Below are 21,144 nucleotides of genomic sequence, written 5' to 3'. Positions count from 1 at the left end.
AGGTAAGAGTTCTACAGAAAGATCTTTTGAAAGGACCTTGGGAAATTGGACAGTACCAAATGTTCTGGATGCTGATCCTTGTAAATGTTTGTAACTGACAAACAGAAGCCTGACAGGACAAATTACTATTTTTAGTTTTTTAGGTCTGTCCATAGTATTCTCCATAGTGGCCATACAGATTTGCCTTCTCTGCTCTTCACCATTTATTTCAACCTAATAGGTATGTTTTGTTCTGGCACACATATCTTTGATGGTTTATAAAGTTGACCTTTCTTGACTTGAGGAACTTTGAGCTGCAATATACACAACCCTGGGCATTTCCTGCCCTGTACTCAGCCATTTCCCAAGGAACCTGTCACTGTAGTAATGTACATACATAAGCATATCTTATTTAAATATTACTAATACTTAACGTAAGTAGTAAAACCAACCCACATGTTCATCATAACCATAGTTTAAAAGTGTTTTGTATCAAGTTTTACTTGATACAATTACTCTGTGGAACAATTCATTATTTTGAAGATAAGTAAAGAGAACGAGCCAAATTTCCATCTAGCAGTGTCCAGTTCACGTTCACTTAGGCAGATGATGAAGGGATCCTCTCTACAGAACTAGTTAATAAATGAAAAATGGAGTGGGGTGACAGCTTAGTGGTCAAAGTGCTTGCCTTGCAAGCCTGAGAACCAGAGTTCAAATTCTCAGACCCATGTTAATGTCAGACAGGTGTGGCACCATGCCTGTACTCTCAGAAGGCAAGAGGTGGGGTTCCCAGAGCAAGCTGGCCTCGAACTCAGAAACCTAAGACCAGTCACATCTGCCAACTCTGGGTTTGACTCGGACCATAATTTAATGAATAAGGTAAAATATCAATTAAAGATAATTCCCACCATCAACTTCAGGTTTCCACATGCATGCATATATGTGTGCATGCACCCCCACACATGTGCCTCCATGCATATAAATATACACACATGAAAACATAAAAAGTATAATGGATTTTGGATCTTGCCAGGTTGCAATTAAGGAACCTAGAGAATGACAATCAACAGCTTCTACCATCACAAAAAAAAACCAAACAAAAGCATCACAGGACTAGTGTGGGAGCTGGAATACTGTCAGGACAGCTAGTATTACAAAAAGATTACTGCTCACACTGGGGGAGGTGATGGCATTGCCTTGAGCGTGGGATTCTCACACAATTGAAATAGTAAAGCTTAATCTTATGTTGTTTGAGATTTGTTACAAAATACTGAGGAGTCAGTGGCTTGAACAATGGAGAGTTTTTAAAATGAAGACAAAAATCAGTTGTATGTTGAATCTTGGTCAAGCTGTGATGAGTAATTTTGTGTGTGTTAGAAATTATAATAATTTTTCTCAACATTTTATTAAGAATATTTTAAAACACAGATAACTTGTAAAATGTTTACAGTTAAAACTCAAGGATTCAACAGTGAATGCTTTTGTCATGTTTAGTTTTTTCCTACTCTCTCTCTTTCTTTTGGTTTTTCAAGACAGAGTTTCTCTTTGTAGCCCTGGCTGTCCAGGAACTTGCTCTGTAGACCAAGCTGGCCTCGAACTCAGAGACCTGATGGCCTTTGCTTACTGAATGCTGGGGTTAAAGGCATACACCACCACACCTAGCTATTCCCTACTCTCTTAAAGGTAATAAATGCCCTGACTGCCTTGTTTGATGCTATCTTACTGTAGCTTAATTTTTACTGTCTGTATCCATTGGTGGTAATAATAAAGCCCAATGTGACTGTGCTTCATGGGTCATTCTTTCTCACCAAAGGAGTATAAACCGGCACAAAAGCAAGTATAAACCAAACACATCAGGAGAAGTGTCTTTTCCTGCTCATGGCAGGTGAAGAAACAGCATCTGTGAGACCAGGCGCCCTGGAGCAGGTGACATGGTGGCCTGACCACCTTTCTAAATCTTAGGGACAATGAGAATGGTGGCTTACCATGCTTCCAACTATCATCTTCATCAAAGAATTGAAGTACTGTTCTCACAAAGTCCTTGGCATTAAAACAAACAACAGGGCATTTACATCTAAGTGTCCAAAACAGCATGTTCCTAGACAAGGGAAAATTCACCAATTTAGATAGTAATTCAAATCTTGGGGAAATGTTGTAATATTAAATAACTAGTTATCCTTACACAACACACACACGTCAATTAACTAGAGAATCCTGTGAAGTGGGCATTACTTCTTATATACAGTTCATACACTGTGAAGCTTGGACTCAAGGCTTATCTCTGAGCAGAGCTTCTACTCCTGAAGCTCTTATGCAGAGTACACACACTGGACCTGGCCCAAGCCCCTCCAATCATTCTACCTCTCAGTATGCCAGGTCTTTCCTTCTGCCATTTCACTGTGCTACTTCTACTCATACTATTGGATATGGCATATGCTCCTTCTTGTCTACTCTTCTCCTCCCAGAACTTGTGCAACCTGCTCAAGGGCTGTTCTGGGCAAGCAGCCTATCCATACACCTTTCACAGAAGGGCCCACTTGTGCTGAACTGTAGCATGCTTCCATCACCTCCTGAGCTTCTGCATATGGGATAACAGTTAACACTTATCAGATGTGTGCAGATACCAGGCTAACATTTCACAAGGTTACTGCACTAAAACTTAATCACAGTGCTACAAGGCAGGAACTCCATCCAGTATGTGGATGAAGGGACTTGGGTTCAGAGATGTCACATCTAATAGGTGTTAAGGTTGGGTTCTGATACTTTATCTTGCTACTGCCAGGAGATAAGCCCTAAACCACCAAACTGTAAGTTCCTCTTCATGGCAGAAATGCAATAATACATTAAAAGAGCTCTTTGATGGGATGAGGAAGGAAGAAACTAGGAGCCCAGTGAGCATTTACACTGTGATGTGTAATTGGGTTTGGCTTGTCTGGCTCCATTGACAGCACTGTATAGTGTTCTGAAAGTTATGTGGTCTGGCTTTGTTTGTTAGAACAGGAGGCCAAGATGGTAGGGAGGTCAAAGTGCCAACAGCATTGGGTCTTGGCTTAGACAGACTGGTAAGGGAAGGGAAGGAAGAAGTGAAGAATGATAGAAAAATGAGGTGTGGGGACCTCCCTGACACATGCTAAAATACAGATCCAGGGTAAAGAGATCTAATAGCTACACTGCCTTCTCCTAGGGAGACATTTAGGCTTGATGAAGTCTATCATGATAAGACAAACAACAAAAGGATTTCTTATGGGCTGGGAGATGGCTCAGTGGAAAAAGCACTTGCCACACAAGCATGAAGATTGGAGTTCAGATCTGTTTTAGTTTGCTGTGATCAAACACCATAACCAAAAGCAACTTGGGAAGAAAAGGGTTTACTTAATCTTACAAGTTATAGCCCATCATCAAGGAAAGTCAAGGTAGGAACCTGGAGGCAGAAACTGAAGCAGAGGCCCTAGAAGAATGATTGCTTGCTGGCTTGCACCCAGGCTCATGTTCAGATACCTTTCTTACATAGCCCAGACATAACCTTCCAGAGATGGCACCATCCATTGCTGTGGGATGGTCTGTATGTCAAATGTGTTGCTGATTGGTCAATGAATAAATCACTGATTGGTCAGTGGCCAGGCAGGAAGTATAGGCGGGACTAACAGAGAGGAGAAGGGAGAGAACAGGAAGCTGGGTGAGAGAGACACTGCCAGCCACCACGATGAGAAACAGCATGTGAAGATGCCGGTAAGCCACGAGCCACGTGGCAAGGTATAGATTTATAGAAATGGGTTAATTTAAGCTGTAAGAACAGTTAGCAAGAAGCCTGCCACAGCCATACAGTTTGTAAGCAAAATAAGTCTCTGTGTTTACTTGGTCGGGTCTGAGCGGCTGTGGGACTGGCAGGTGACAGAGATTTGTCCCGACTGTGGGCCAGGCAGGAAAACTTTAGCTACAATCCATAGTGGGCTGTCCCCTCCTATATCAATTAGCAATTAAGAAGATGCCTCATAGACATGGTATGAGTCCAATATGATCAATGCAATTCTTCAGTAAAGGTTCCCTCTTCCCAGATAACCAGGTTTATGTCAAGTTGACAGCTGAAGCTAACTATGAAAGATCCCCTGAACCCATATAAATGCTTTGTGGCCTGCCTGTAATCCCAGAACTTGGGAGGCAGTGAATGATGGTGACAGGCATTATAGAGAAATGTGAAGATAGAGATTGTATACAGTGCTGGGCTAGAGTACTGTTTTATCCAGATGTTCAGAAAAGGCCTAAATGATAAAATAACGCATGAGTAAAGATGTGATAAGGTGGAAAAAAGTCTAGTTGATGAAGAAAAGCTCTTCACAGAAAGCTTTAATAAATGTAAAGAAAATTAAAAATCCAGAAAAGTCACTATCACATTAGGCACAATTAAGTAAAGTCTATTTGGTGTACAATTGCAAAAGTCCAAATGGCATGGCACTGGCTTTGTCAGAGGCCTCTCACAGCATCACAGCATGATGGAGAGACAGAAAGGAACCAGCCAAGGATAGAAGAGGCTGAGCACATGGTGGCCTCACCTCATAACAGTCCATTAGTGTGAAAATTCACTCTTGAAAGACCAGCACTAACCCATTCAAGAGGGAGGAGCCCCCGTGACCTACTCACCACCTACTGAGTCCCTTCTCTTAAGGGACATCACCTCTAAACAGTCACCCTCCGGACCAAGCCCATATTTGTCTTACAGATTTCTTACCTGACAAATAGACTATGTGCCTCTTTCTCTAGGCCCCACGAAGGGAAGTGCTCGGTATGTATGTAGATACAGTGATCTGTGGATGTGGAGTCCTCTCCTAGAGCACTACCTCGGGCTGGGGAAATCAGAGGGCTGATGTCCAAATGGTTTTTTAGTAACACTACAATTCCTTTAACAGGACAAGTTAAAGTCTGTGAAGATATAGTAATACAAAGTTACAAAGTTAAACAGATATATTGCTTTATGAGAGCAAGCTATAAGACAAAGGAGTAACATCTATAATGTGTACATGCCATTTAAGAAATCTGTGCATGTACATGTAAGTTCAGGAACAGACATACCATAGCACACATGTGGAGTTTAGAAGACAAACGTGGGTGTTGGTCTCCATTTTTCACCTTGTTTGAGACAAGGTCTCTTGCTGTTTGCCACTGTGTACGCCAGCCCCTGAGCTTCAGGTGATTCTCTTGTATTTGCCTCCCATCTTTCCATAGGAGTCCTGGGATTCTGGCATCCAGTTTTATATAGGTTCTGGGGATCCACACACAGGTCTTCACGCTTGAACAGCAAGAACTTTGTCTACTGAGCCATCTCTCCATCCCCCAACTGATTTTTCTTTTTAGACAGGGTCATCTATGTAGCCCAGGCTGGCCTAGAACTCCTGCTCCTCCTGCCTTAGCCTCCTGAGTGTTGGGATTATAGGCATGCACTACCACACCTAGAGCTCAACTAATATTTTCTACTCAACAAGATACCTTTCAAAAACAGAAATCAAAGTGTTTGGGGGCCCTGATCCCTGGTCTAGATATTAAATACTTCTTCCTTTCAGAGAAGGGAGTGGTACAGTGGCCTTGATCAGGGTTCTGTGGAGGCCCAGTAGGGAAAGCTATTTCTCTGGCCTGAGTGAAGACCTAACATTCCAAGCTAGCCAAAACAAAAGGGTCAATGCAATTGGGCCAGTAAATCAATCACCTGGCGAGTGACCCATCTCTCAGGAAGGCAGGTTCACCTTAAGCTATGCTAAATACATAGAAGGAATAATTATCCTTTTAATGAGATAATGTACTTTTCTTTCCCAGAATTCCCTCCTCCTAGCACACAGAGCCACAGCCATGCAGCTTTATAAATCTGCCTGCTTTTCTTTTCTTTTAAAATGTTTTCACTAATTCTTTGAGAATTTCATACATGCATACCTTATATTTTGATCATACTCACCCCACTGATTCCCCTAATTCCCCCTGGACCCACTTCCATTTCCCACTCTGTCCTGTCCTATTTTTTATTTTTATAACACACTGAGTCCAATTTGTGTTGCTCATATACTCATGGGTGTGGACCATCCACTAGAGCATGGTCGACCTATCAGGGACCATGTCTTTAAAGAAGATTGACTTTCCTTCCCTCAGTAGCCACCAACTATCAGTAGTTTCTCAGCTAGGGGTGGAAGCTTGGGAACTCCTCCCCATCCATGCTGGAATTGTTGGCTGCTTGATCCTGTGGGGGTCTTTTGTTGGCAACCACAGCTGTTATAGTTCAGCAGTGCTATAATCCAGTCATGTTCAGTCCACTCAGACCTGTAACTCTTAACCATCTTTCTATCCCCTATTCCATAATGGTCTCTGAGCCTTGGGGGGATTTGATATGATATAGATGTACCATCTGTGTTGAGAATTCCACAGACACTTACTTGTTGACCTCTAACCAGTTGTGTGTTTTTACATTAACCACTATCCATTGCTCAAAGAAACTTCTCTGATGAGGTCTGAGAGCTGCAACAGTCTATACTATAGGTATAGAGATACAAACTAGAGGGCCGGTCCTCTTTTCTGAACTACTTAGAAAAGCATAACTTTGCCTTTCCTTTTCTTTTTTTCTTTTTCTGGTTTTTTTTTTGTTTCTTTTTTTTGTTTGTTTGTTTGTTTTTGTTTTTTGAGACAGGGTTTCTCTGTGTAACAGCCCTGGCTGTCTTGGAACTTGGAACTTGCTTTGTAGACCAGATTGGCCTAGAACTCATAGAGATCTGCCTGCCTCTGTCTCCTGAATGCTGGGATTAAAGGTGTACGCTGCCACCACCTTGAACTTTTCCCTTTCTTTTGTCTCTGTTCTAACCCTGCTTTCCCCATCATTTTGGGATTCTTTACCATTTTTCTAAAGTCCCTCTCCACCATGTGGCAGCTTACCCACTATGCAAATGAGCCCCATGCTAGCCTAACTCAAATGCCACAGCTTTCTCCTTTCTTCCTCTTCTCTATATCCACCCTCTAGGCAGTTGCCAAGATTTCAGTTTTCTTGCCTTTGCATCTTTCTTTTAAACTAAATTGTCCCTGAGATTAAAAAAAAAAAAAAAAGGCTTCCCCACCAAAACAAAACATAAAGAAAGATTCAATACAATTTGTATCAAACCCCCAGCTAGATGGTTGCAGAAATTGATGACATAATGAAATAATGATAAAATTTATATGGAAGTACAAAGGAACCCTGATAGCCAAAATAAACTTGAAAAGGATTAACTCAACTGGAAGATGGAGGAGTCACACTTTCTGATTTCTAAATTTATTACAAATCTCAGTAACCAAGACAGTATGGTTCCTGGTATAAGACAGACACAAAGATTAAAGAAAAGAATCAAACATATGGAAATCAACCTTAGAGACTGGGGTGAAGTAGCATATACTTATAACCCTAACATTCAGAAAGCTGAAGCAAGAGGATGGTCGTGAGTCTGAGTTCAAGGCCAGCCTGGGGTATACAGTAAAACTTTGTCTCAAACAAAACAGGTATAAAGCAAGGAGGTGGAAACAGAAACCAACCCTTAGATCTACAGCGACCTGATTTTCAAAGTGCTATGATGGTTAACTTGATTGTCAGCTTGACTGGATTTAGAGCTACCATGGAAACATACCTCTTTACTGTGTCTATAAGGATGCTTTTAGAAAGGCCTAACTGAGCAGGGAAGACCTACCCTTAATGTGGGTGACATCATCCGATGCCTGGGGTCCTGGGATGAATACAGTAAAACAAGCATTCATCTATCTCTGCTTCCTGTGAATGCAATATGACCAACTATCTCAAGTTGCTGCCACCATGTCTTCTCTGCCATGATGTACTTACTATACTCTCAAATTTTGAGCAAAACAAACCCTTCCTCCCAGCTATTTTTGTCAGGTATTTTCTCACAGTAACGAGAAAAGCAATTAATAAAAGCACTAAGAAAAGTAAACAAGAAAGACTCTTTTCAACAAAGAGAGCTAGGATGACTGAATAACTGCCTGCAAAGGGTGAATTTCTGCCCTTATCTCATAGCCTGTAAAAAGGTCAACTAGAATGGATCGCAGATTTAGATGTAAGAGCTAAAACTACAAAACACTTAAGAATAAAACTGGGGCAAATCTGCTTGAACTAGGGAAGACAAAGCAGAGAGAGAGAGAATTGCATGCACATGAATGTGGGGGTTTATGTGGAAGTCGGAGCAGAATGCCCAATGTCTTTTTCAATTGCTCTTTATGTTATCGCTTTGAGACAGGGTCTCTCACTGAACTGAGAAATCAGTCTTTTAGCTAGGATAGCTGGCTAGCAGGCATACAGGCTCCCCCTGTCTCTGTCTCCCAATGCTGAAGTTACATACATGCAAAGTTGTGCCCTGCTTTCTCTGTGACTGCTGAGGATTTGAACTCTGTTCCACATGCTGGCAGAGCAAGTGCTCTTACCCACTGAGCCATCTCCCCAAGTCCCAAACATTCTGAATATGATAACAAAAGCACATGTTTTTGAGGTTCTTTAGACTTAAGGTTTTTTTTTTTTTCCTTTTGATAAGATACTCTCAAGAAATCTGAATGAAAATCCACAGATTGGGAAGACTGCAAATCACACATATTCTAAGAGACTTGAATCATATAAAAAAATCATATAAAGAACTCTTACATATTCAAAATAGAAAAAAACCATAAACTAGTTTAAAAATAGGCAAAAAACTTGAATTTCACCAAAGAAGATACATGAAGAGCAACAAGTGCATAAAAAAATGCTCAGGGTCATCACTGTTGAGCAAACGCACTTCAGAAGTACAACAGAATACCAGTGTGCACCCACAAGGGTGGCTAAAACAGAAAGACAGATAATTTCCAGCAGGTAGAGAATCTGACACCTCAATTCTAGGCAACTGATAAACTGCTAAAGCGGTGGAAGGTGGAGTGGAGCAGTTTATCAGTTGCCTAGAATTGACAGGAACTCTACATTGTCAGAATCATTTACCAAAGTGAGGACAGGAAGGCTTAAAATCTTATTTCTAGCTCTCCTATTGAAATCAGAAAGAGGATTTGTTTTGAAATGAGGTCTCACTGTGTTTCCCACGCTGATCCCAAATTCCAGCAGTCTCTCAAGTGCTAATGCTACAGGCATGTGACACTACTGTTTACTAACCTGGTTGGCTCTGAGCTGCGTGGAACCATCCTTATACATCAGTGTCACAACCAGGGCTTCTGCCTGCTTGAGCACATCCATTAGCTGGACTTTTGCCAAATCATCCAAATATCTGACATCACAAAGCTGTTTTCCAAACACTCTTGTATCCTCAGAGTTTAGCCAGGTTTCAGCCCCATCGGTATCTTCTTCCAGTGCTATGTGTTTACTTGCTTTTTCTGGGGAATTACTACATGTAATACATTTTCTTTTAAGATTCAAGCTTTCCTCATCCTCTTTAGCTGTATTTTCCTTTAGGAAGTGCTTTTTCATATACTCCATTTTCTGTAAGACTGGAGCTTCCTGGTCACTCTGTGGAATTAAATAACTGGGAAGAGCCAATGAGCTGCTCTGTATTTGACCAACAGAGAGCTGACTTGTAAGCTTAGTAATGGAGGACTGAGGAGAGAACTCCATGGATCCTCTTGGTGTCCGGGTTATTAATGACTTAGGATTCTGGAGAAAAAAAGAAAAATATTTCATCACAACATGTATTCACAAGACATGTCTATAAACCAAGTGAATTTCTGATACAGCTTATCAGAGATGATGTGAGGACACAAGTTTTACATTATTTATGACCTTTCTCTTTTCTTTTCCTGTGGTGTTTGCTGAACAAATGTTCTACCACTCACTGAGCCACCCCCAGCCCTAGAATCACATTTTCCAACAAAGCTAGACAGAGTCTTTCTAGACTGCACAGCTGGATCCTGGGGCTAGAGCAGGTAAGTGCTCAGAATGTTTCCTCTAGCCTCTGTGCTGGAAGTCATTCATCTCAGAAGATAATGAATGAGAACGAGGCCCGTAATTTACAACTCTAAGTAGAAGCCAGTCATAGAGAAAATGAAATCATAAAAACTACTTGATAATGTTAATTGATCTATTAAATTAACAAAAATACAGTTCAGCAATCCTGGTCCTCATTCCAGCAATGTGTTATCTACACTGACAGATCCATCCACTAAAAGGAGAAAAGCATCTCCACTCATTTCATTGGATTTGTTTACAATGGTACTTTGTGCTTTAATGTTCATTTCCAAATTTATAACTTATCTCTTGCTTTGAACAACTGTACATTAATATTATTTTAAAAGAAGATGTCTTAATGCTTGGTCATATACCACAAAAAATTTAACATTTATAGTCATATTTTTACTGCAGAGAAATAGTTTATGGTTCCAAGAACAGACTTTTAGTCATAAAATTATATTAATTAAAAATTCTGTGGAGGAGTATTCAAGAAAAGGAATTCAATAAGATTTCAGACTATTGAATATTTTGCTCATATGTTTTTTAAAGGGTGACAGTGGATATCAAATTACCAGAGTATACTTTGAATCATAGTGGATGTGTTTTAAATTTCATGACAGTTTTTAAAATGTCAATATTAACAATATACTAGAATCATGTTCTTTGCAACATTAGAAACTTATGGTGAATGTTTTAAATTTCAACTTTAAAATATTTCACGAAGTATAAGACTTTTAAAAATCCTAGGGCCAAATAATCAGCTAGTAGTATCAGAGATAGGTCCTGACATTATCTCCACTTTACTACAGGGAGTTTAATTTTAAATTAGGTTGAGGGTTGGCGAGATGACTCACTTGCCACCAAGCCTAGAGAGCTGAGATAGATCCCTGGGACACACAGGATGGAAAATGATCCAACTTCTGCAAGATGTCCTCTAACCTCCACATGTGCTCCATGGCATGTGCATCTCCCTCAACAAAAATAAATAAATAAATAAATATGCAATAAAACTTTAAAATAGCTTTTGCTAGATATAGTACTGTATGCCTTTAATGCCAGCACCTGGGATTAAAGCAGAGACAGGCAGATCTCCGTGAGTTTGGGTAAGTCCAGTCTACATAGTGAGTTTCAGGCCAGCCAAGGCTATATAGTGAGACCTCAATAAATAAATAAATAAATAAATAAATAAATAAATAAATAAATAAATAAATAAAATAGCATAAAAAATAGGATCCCAGCAGCGGTGGCACATGCCTTTAATCCCAGCACTCGGGAGGCAGAGGCAGATGAATCTCCATGAGTTTAAGACCAACTTGGTCTACATAGCAAGTTCTAGGACAGCCAGAGCTGAACAGAGAAACCCTGTCTTAAAAAAAATAGCAAAAATTAAAAAAAACAAACAAACAAAAATTAGGATAGAATCTGAAAAAGCAGTTTGCTCCAGAGTCCATTCTCTCCACCATGAGGTGAACTCCACCACTGTTTCCTAACAAGGCTTTCAGTGACATGACCTCTTCTTTTAGAAATGGATGTACAGCCAAAACTGGTTAGTTCACAAACGTTTCAAGATCTTTTAAAAATTCTCAGTATCCTTCTCTTACTCTCTATAGCTGGGACCTTCAGTTTGGCCAACTCCTAATGATCCATTACATTTGAACTCAGACACAATTTTCACACTTCAGAAAGATACCTATCCAGGAATGAAACTGCAACAGCACAAAGCTTGGTTGACTATCCCTCCTCTTGGTCTCAGGGAACATGAAACTAACTGTTATCACAGGCAGCACTTACTGCACACATGGAGCAGATGTGTGGGATGTTTCATCCTCCTCACCACCTGTCCAAATTAAACTATGTGCTATGCAGAATAAGAACTTTTTTAAAAAGCATTGTATCTGTAGTTTTTAGCATATACCATGATGCTTATTATATATTTGTTAACAAACGAAGATTATCTATTTAGAATTACTCATACTTGCAAACGATTACCTTTGTTTCTAGTGATTGAGTCCTCTCATGTTCAGCTAATACTGAATAATGAACACTGGATTTTTCGGTCACCTTTGAAGCTAAAAAAATTAAACATTGAAAAATAAATTAAAGAACTAATCATGCTGGTACATGACTGTAATCCCAACACTTGGGGAGTAAAGGCAGGTGAATCTCTGTGGTTTCAAAGGCTGTCTAGTCTACACAATCAGATCTAGAACAGCCAGGGCTGTCTCAAACAAAACAAAACAAAAAATTTACAGAATTAGCTAACCTTTGAAAATGATTCACTATACTATTTAGCCACTATCAACACAATCAAAAGGCATAAGACTATTACAGTAATTGTTTACATAAAGTATCTTCAAATTAACAGAAGTCAGATCTATATAATTATGAAATACTTATTTGTGATTATTTGGAATTTGCAACCTGTTTTTTGTTTGTTTGTTTGTTTGTTTTTGGTTTTTTTGAGGCAGGGTTTCTCTGTGTAGCCTTGTCTGTCCTGGAACTAGCTCTGTAGACCTTGAACTCACAGAGATTTGTCTGCCTCTGCCTCCTAAGTGCTGGGATTAAAGGTGTGCACACTTGAATATTTTGAAAACCCAAAGTTAACATTTTGGAGACATCTTATAAGTACTAAGGGTTTGAGGAAACTGTTAAACTGAATAATACTGCAATAGAATAATCAGGAGCTCAGGAAAACATCACTGATACAAATACCTAATTTAGGTTTTATTTTTAATAACCCTGGGCTGGAGAGCTGTGTAAATGTTTGTAAAATGCTTGCTGATCAAGAATGAGGACCTCAGTTTGATCTCCAGAACTCATGTAAAAAGCCAAGTATGGTGCAAGCTTATAATTCCAGTGCTGGTTGATGTGGAGATAGGATCCCTGGGTCTCATTAGCTTTTTAGCCTAGCCTAAGCTGGGTCTCAGGTCCCAGTGAGAGACCCTATCTCAAAAAAAAAAAAGACAAATAACTCCTGAGATATTACCTCCACGTGCACACACTTGTGCACACACACACACAAACTAGCTAACTAGCTAACTTGATCTGTATGTAAGGGACAGAACTAAGACTCAATCCCAAGCAGTGTGACTGAGACATCTGTGCTCACAGCCACTTTGACAGGTATTTCTGAATACGTGGGCCCACTTGCTTATGTGCTCTTCCAAAGCTCCCAGAGCACTCATGGAAAATGGAGCTGATAGAGGCACTGAGAATGGAAAAGGTGAACCCATGCTTGGACCCTGTATTGATTTGGTTCAGACAAATCACTGCATAGTTAGGCATGGTAACATGTATCTTTGGTCCAGTTGCTTGGGAGGCTAAGGTAGAAAGATCACTTGAGGAAGACCAACCTTGGCCACACAGTGAGATAATTTCTCTAAGAGAAAAAACTATTACTCTACCTTTCAGAGCATGGGGAGTTCAGTGTTGCCAACCTGCCACCAAATGACTGCTCATAACAGATGATGCCAGTAACCAAGTCTTCTGGTTACTAAATTCAAAGCAACTATGTGTTAGCACTGGGACAGCATCGGACAAAGGCTGATATGTGTTAATTGGCCAAGTCATTCTAATAACATGGCTGTTGATTGCAGCCTGTGGTGGATGCTCATAGGTGGGAGATACTCTTAAGACTATACCATAGACCTAGCCATATGCCTTGCCTCAAAAACTCCCAGTGCCAAGTCTTCTGACCTTTCTTATTCCAGATTGGTCAACCTTTGTCTATAGGCCCAAAGTTTTCTAACCTTGGTTTCCCCATCCATACAACATGGATGGCCAAGTAAATCACCCCAAGTTTTATCCCTTGGATATATCTTCAATATGTCTTTCAGGGTGCCTGAACTGGAATATAGTGCATAAGCAGTCAATTTTTTGTGTTTTTGAATATTGAGACAACACATTATAAGCCAAGCCATAACGTCTAAAACCAGGCAGCCAGTTGTGCCTACTGGCCTGCTTGTACCCAAATGAAATAAACCACTTCCAGCATACAATAGATTGCTGCTGACCCTCTTGATGCTCTGACAGAACTTGACAATGTTTGGTGGTTTGGGACTCAAGGTTAGCTGAGTAGTCTCAAGCTCCATTTCCACCAGGAGCTAGTAGCATGGCAGGGGCATTTTTAGTTTAATTTTAATCTTTTAAAATAGTTATGATTCTCTGATGGTGATGGCATACATAGCCTTGCTTCATGTTCTTACAGTTTGTATTATGATTCTCTTGTAAAGACCCTGAAAACTGCACACCTATTTTTCCCCACCTCTAATACCAGGTCTGTTGGGCTGGCAATGCATATGACACTTATTTCACTGCCTAGACTTCATTGGAACCCCATCTACTTTAGGCCCTACACGAAGCACGTGACTTTTGTATCATTCACTGTATGGGATAGAACACATTCACAAATATGGGATATATGCCTTTATTCTTTGCAAATTTTCTATCAGGTTCTGTGCCTTTTTCTTAGTGGTGAGAGGAGTAAAATGCTGTAATTTGTCCTTTACTTACAAGGGGATACCCTACTGCATCCTCTAAGGCTTCTGAATTATTTAGGGTTTATCTCCCACCCACTGAACAGCAAGACCTCTAATTAACAACACTTTTTTTTTCTTTCCTTCTTTTTTGTTTTTTGTTTGTTTCTTTGTGTAGTCTTGGCTGTCCTCGAACTCACTCTATAGACCAGTCTAGCCATGAACTCACAAAGACACGCCTGCCTCTGCCTCTCAAGTGCTGGGATTAAAGGTGTGCATCACCAGCGCCTAGCTGTCACATGAAGGTTTATGCTGTGCATCCTAAGTGAATGTGAACTTCTTGACTTTCCTTCTGCTTGCAATACTGGAGCTGACCCTGCAAACACTTGGCACAATGCTAAACTTAGTCAGCAGAGGGTGCTGGAGGAACACTGCCAAAGGATGGACACCTTTTCTTTTTCAGAACTCTACTCCAGCTTTGGCAGGGATGAAGCTGCTCCCAGTCTGCTACTCAGATCTTTTAGATCTCTTTATATGCCTTGGTAGCTAAAACCCATCTAGTGAATAAAGTTTTAAACATTCCCTGTTCAAATTACTATATGATTTCTGCCCTGATAAACAAAAATACTCTCTTAATAAGCCAAGTTCTACTAGACTAGTTTAACAAAAAGACAAGGAAGGGGAAAGAGACCCAAGAAAGAATAATATTGAACTTATAAGAGTACATATACACTTTAAAACTTTCAGATAAAATATGTGAATATGTAAAAAATTTTAAGAAAAAAGTAGGATAATAGACATTGGGTTTAGTTTTAAATGTCCCTAAAGTATTACAAAATAAACAAGTATGCTATATTTTTCTAATACAGATGCCCCATGGCATTGCTGTCAAGCAAAAGGACAGTAGGGCCTGGATCTTCAGCCATCCAGGCGGCCTGGACATGGATTAGCTATGTGGAAAGGGCTTCTGGGTTCTCTGTATATCTAGATCATAAAAACTCCAGAACCATAGCTGGGTGGTGATGGCACATGCCATTAATTCCAGCACTCAGGAGGCAGAGGCAAGTGGATCTCTGTGAATTTGAGGTCAGCCTGGTCTACAGAGTGAGTTCCACGACAGTCAAGGCTACATTGAGAAACCTTGTTTCAAAAAATAAAAAAATAAAAATAAACACCTCCAGAACCACCCTTTTGGTACCATTTGATTTTTGCCCTTTCTTCAAATTGTACTTTGATAATTCACTCATCTTCCATCTCAACCTACTCTGGTTCTCCTCCCTCTTCCCAAAGCCTTCCTTCCATAAAAAAAAAAAAAAATCCTATTATGAACACAAGATTAAACATAAAAATGTTTTGTCTGAGTTTGACTTCTTTAACTTAATATGATTTCCAGTTCCATCATTTTCCCTGCAAATGGCAGTTTCATTCTGGCTGAGTAAGACTATTGTGTATATACATCATGAGGTTTGCAGACAAATGGATGGATCTAGAAAAAATCATCCTGAGTGAGGTAACCCAGACTCAGAAAGACAAACATGGTATGTACTCACTCATAGGAGGATACTAGATGTGGAACAAGGATGACTGGACTGCTACTCACATCACCAGGGAGGCTACCTGGAAAACAGGACCCCAAGAAAGACATGGGGATCGCCCAATGACAGAGAAATGGAATGAGATCTACATGAACAGCCTGGACATGAGTGGGGGTAGTGAAGGGCGAGGGTCCAGGGAAAGAGAGCTTGGGAGAGCAGGAGATCCCAGCTGAATCAACAACAGAGAGGGAGAACAAGGAATAGGAGACCATGGTAAATGAAGACCACATGAGAATAGGAAGAAGCAAAGTGCTAGAGAGGCCCACAGAAATCCACAAAGATACCCCCACAACAGACTGCTGGCAATGGTCGAGATACAGCCCGAACTGACCTACTCTGGTGATGGGATGGCCAAACACCCTAATTGTCTTTCTAGAAACCTCATCCAACTACTGAGGGATCTGGATGCAGAGATCCATGGCTAGGCCCCGGGTAGATCTCTGGGAGTCCAATTAGAATGAGGAGGGTTTATATGAGCAAGAATTGTTGAGACTAAGGTTGGATAAAGCACAGGGACAAATAGCCAAACGAATGGAAACACATGAACTATGAACCAATGGCTGAGGGGTCACCAACTGGATCAGGCCCTCTGAATGGGTGAGACAGTTGATTGGCTTGATCTGTTTGGGAGGCATCCAGGCAGTGGGACAGGGTCCTGTGCTCATTGCATGAGTAGGCTGTTTGAAACCTGGGGCCTATGCAGGATCGCTTGGCTCGGCCTGGGAGGAGGGGACTGGACCTACCTGGACTGAGTCTACCAGGTTGATCTCAGTTCGTGGGGGAGGCTTTGCCCTGGAGGAGATGGGAATGGGGGGGGCTGGGGGGAAGGTGAGGGGGGTGGGAGGGGGGAGAACAAGGGAATCCGTGGCTGATATGTAGAACTGAATTGTATTGCAAAATAAAAATAAAAAAAATTAATAAAAAAAAAGAGAAAAAAAAGACTATTGTGTATATATACATTTTCTTTACTCATTTGTTGATGGGTGTTCCTTCAACCTTAAGTTCTGTTGGCATAGAAGTTTTGGTTTCCAAGGGGGCAGTGCTCCGACAAGGAGAAACAACAAAAATTTCACTGACCTGAAAGCTTAAGACATCCCACTGGCCACTTTGGGTTTCTGATGCCCTTAAACCAACAGGATAAGAAAGGAATAACAGTATTAGGAGGGATGGTTGATCCAGATTACCAAGAGGAATTTGGATTGCTTCTCCACAATGGAGGAAAGAAAAATTACATCTGAAATGCAGGAGATCCTTTATGGCATCTCTTGGTGCCACCATGTCCTGTGATTAAAGTCAATGGAAAACTACAACAGCCTAATCCAGAGAGTGCAACGAAGGGCACAGACCTGTCAGGAATGAAAGTGTGGGTCACTCCTCTAGGAGAAGAGCCAAGACCTGCTGAGGTGCTTACTGAGGGTGGAAGAAATACTAAGTGGGTATTAGAGAAAGGTAGTTATAAATACCAGCTAAGGCCATACAAGCAACTGCAGAAATGAGGATTATAATTGTCATGTTTCTGTCATATTTTGTTAAAATGTGTTTGTACAGATTTGTGCTTTCTTTCCTCAGTTTATCATGTGCTGTGACAGAAATTAAGAGAATATAAGAGGTTATATCTAAGTTTGAGAAATTCCCTCAAGTGATATTGCTACCCATTCTAAAATTAATAATTTGTTTGTAGTTGTACGAGGGATAGTTATAGTTATATCACATTAGGCATAATTATGACCTGGTTAAATATATAATGTGTTTGCAATTGTACATTGGATAGTTATATCATGTTAGGTGTAATTATGATAATTATGATGGTTATTGTTTTCATCTGGAAATTAAGCATGACATAAGGAGATGTAATTGTGCCAAGGTGAAAAAAGGTGGACTTCTTGGTTGTCAGCTTGACTACATCTGGAATTGACTAAAACCCAAGCATCTGGATACAATTGTGAAGTTAAATTAACTTAAAATTCTTAAAATTCAATTATTGAATTAAACTGAATTTTAAAATTTTAATTTTTTAAATTAAATTATTTGAAGTGGAAAGATCCACTTTTAAACTGGATCTTTTGTGGTGGGGACATATATCTTTAATCCAGATCTTTTGAGATGGAAAAATCCACCTTTAATCTGGCCCCACCTTCTATTACAACCTAAAAAAAATACATGGAGGAAAGAAGCTTTTTTTGGCCTGTTTGTTCTTGTTTTTGCTTGCAAGCCTATTCCTTCACTGGCATTGGAGCCTACTTCTTTGGGATTTCAGCATATACTGAAGACCAGCTGAGATGCCCAGCTTTGTGGACTGAACAACTACCTGATTCTTGGAGCTTACATTGGCATACAGCCATTGTTGGACTAGCTGGGCCATAGCCTGTAAGCCATTCCAATAAATCCGTTCTCTATCCGTGTGTGTGTGTGTGTGTGTGTGTGTGTGTGTGTGTGTGTGTGTGTGTATAATGTGTGTGTGTAGACTTAATATTTATATTCATTCTATCACTTCTGTTCCTCTAGAGAACCCTAACTAATACAACTGGGCATATATACTGATTCTATAACCTGGCTATTGTGAATATTGTGCAGGTATCTGATTCCATTGGATATATTCCCAGAAGTGTACAGCTGGATCATATGTATTTATTTGGTTTCTGGAGACAAGGTTTCTCTGTGTAGCCCTAGCTGTCCCAGAACTCACTCTGTAGACTAGGCTAGCCTTGAATTCAGAGAACTGCCTGCCTCTGCTTCCTGAGTGCTGGGATTAAAGGCATGTGCAACTACTGCCCAGCATATTTTTTAAGAGCTTTTATACTAATTTCCATGGTTGGTGACCTAATTTATATATTCATTATGTATTGTTTAAGGGTTCCTCCCTCCCCCCACATCCTGAACAGTAATTTTTTTTAGATTTTCATTATTGTACGGAGTATTTTGCCAGCATGTACATCTGTGTACTACATGCATGCCTTGTGCCAGAGGAGGTGGTGAGCCTCCATGTGGGTGCTGAAAATAAAACCCAGGTCCTTGGCAACAAGTGCTCTTAACCACAGAGTCAACTATCTAGTCTCAAATTTGTCTTATTGATGACAGACATTATGACTGGGGTGAGATGGAATCTCAATATAGTTTTGATTTGAATTTTCCTGACATCTAAGAACATTAACACTTTACATGTATTTATTGGCAGTTTATATTTCTTTTCAGAACTCTGTTCGATTTACCTACCCATTATTGACTGGCTGATTTTTTTTTCTTTTTTATTTCTTGAGTTTTAAAAATGTTAGATACCCTGGGCAGTGGTGGTACATGCCTTTAATCCCAGCACTCAGGAGGCAGAGGCAAGTAGATCTCGGAGTTCAAGGCCAGCCTTGTCTACAGCACCAGTTCCAGTACAGTCAGAACTACACAGTTTTGTGAGATAACCTTTTTGTACATGATGAAGATGAGTCTCTGTCAAGGCACCTTCTGATTGGTTTAATAAAGAACTGAATGGCCAATAGCTAGGCAGGAGAGGATAGGCAGAAGTTCTGGAGAGAGGATGGGCAAGACTTCTGGGGAGGAATGTGAGACTCTGGGTATTCACCAGTGAGACACGGGGAGGTCCAATATATGGTATGGAGGAAAGGTAATGAGCCATGTGGCAGAACGTAGATTAATAAAAAAGGATTAAGTTATAAGGGCTAGTTGGGAACAAGTCTAAGCTAAAGGCCAAGCTTTCATAATTAATAAGAAGTCTCCATGTCATTATTAGGGAGCTGGCAGTCCAAAGAAAGTCTATGACACAGAGAAACTGTCTTAAAAAACAAAACAATGGACCAATAGCTGAGGAGCCCCCATGGTACTGGACTAGGCCCTCTGGATAATTGTGACAGTTATTTAGCTTGAACTGTTTAGGAGGTCCCCAGTCAGTGGGATCGGGACCTGTCCCGAGTGCATGAGCCAGCTTTTTGGAGCCTAGTGCCTATGGTAAGACACTTCGAGCAGCCTTGGTGCAGGGAGGAGGGGCTTTGACCTGCCTCAACTGAATGTACCAGGCTCTGCTGACCTTGCCTGGAGACCTTGCCTGAAGACCTTGCCTGGAGGAGATGGGAATGGGGGATGGGTTGGGGGAGGAAGGCTAGGGGGCAGGAGGAAGGAGGACAGGGGAATCTGTGGTTGGTATGTAAAATGAATAGAAAATCTCTTTTTTTTTTTTTTTTTTTTTTTTTTTTTTGGTTTTTCGAGACAGGGTTTCTCTGTGTAGCTTTGCGCCTTTTCCTGGAACTCACTTGGTAGCCCAGGCTGGCCTCGAACTCACAGAGATCCGCCTGGCTCTGCCTCCCGAGTGCTGGGATTAAAGGCGTGCGCCACCACTGCCCGGCGAAAATCTCTTAATTAAAAAAAAAAAGTTTAGAAGTCAGTGCTGTTAGACTAATAGCTAGTAAGGATTTCCTCACTTTTTTTTTTTTTTTTTAAGGTGTGTGTGTGTACATCCAAGTGCCTGCCAAGGCCAGAGGCATCTCATTCCCTTGAGTTAGAATTACAGGTGATTGTAAGCAACTTGACATGGGTGCTGAGAATCAAACTCGTGTCCTCTGGAAGGACAGTATGTGCTCTTAACTGCTGATCCACCCCTTCAGCCCCAATTTTCTCACATTTTGTAGGCTGTCTCTTCACTGATAATTATTTCCCATGATGCTCAAACTTTTCTGTGTAATCCCATTTGTTAATTCTTGTTGGTTTTTTGGGTTAGAGTCCTATTCAGAAAGTTCTGTGCCTGTATCTTTAAGTGTTTTCCTGTTTTTTTCTAGTAGTTTCAGGTCTTACATTAACTTCAGTTTTCCCCAGCACCAATTGAAGATGCTGTCTTTTCTCCAACATATTTTGGCATCTTTGTTGAAAGTCGGATGGTTGTAGCTCCATGGGTTTATTTCGGGGTCCTTAATTCTAGCCCACTGTTGGTCTCTGTTTCTGTGTCAGCACCATGCTGTTTTTGTTACTACTGCCTTACAGTATAATTTGAGATCAAGTGTTATGATACCTGTAGCATGCTTTTTGCTCAGGATTGCTTTGACAACTTGAGGTCTTTCGTGCTTCCATATTAATTTTAGGTGTTTTTCTAGTTGTCAATTTTATCATTGGAATTTTGATTGGAATTGTATTGTTTCTGTAGATTGTTTCTGGCAATAGTTAT

General features: G+C 40.5%; 1 protein-coding gene across 7 annotated transcripts in view; it reads right to left on the bottom strand.

Moving 5' to 3' along the window:
* Positions 1–21,144, bottom strand: part of Poln (DNA polymerase nu) — a 152,314-nt gene that overhangs the window by 115,883 nt on the left and 15,287 nt on the right. For all 7 annotated transcript variants that reach the window (XM_052736194.1, XM_052736197.1, XM_052736196.1 and 4 more), the window contains 4 exons: positions 11,903–11,982; positions 9,125–9,619; positions 4,706–4,896; positions 1,965–2,077 (listed from right to left, as the gene is read on the bottom strand). In XM_052736194.1, the coding sequence (XP_052592154.1) occupies positions 1,965–2,077; positions 4,706–4,896; positions 9,125–9,619; positions 11,903–11,982 (879 nt within the window). The remainder of the gene's footprint in view (positions 1–1,964; positions 2,078–4,705; positions 4,897–9,124; positions 9,620–11,902; positions 11,983–21,144) is intronic.

The sequence above is a fragment of the Peromyscus californicus genome, unplaced genomic scaffold (genome assembly GCF_007827085.1).
Source record: "Peromyscus californicus insignis strain IS unplaced genomic scaffold, ASM782708v3 Scaffold_13__1_contigs__length_99412109, whole genome shotgun sequence".
Lineage (NCBI taxonomy): Eukaryota > Metazoa > Chordata > Mammalia > Rodentia > Cricetidae > Peromyscus > Peromyscus californicus.
This window is presented reverse-complemented; position numbering and strand designations above follow the sequence as displayed.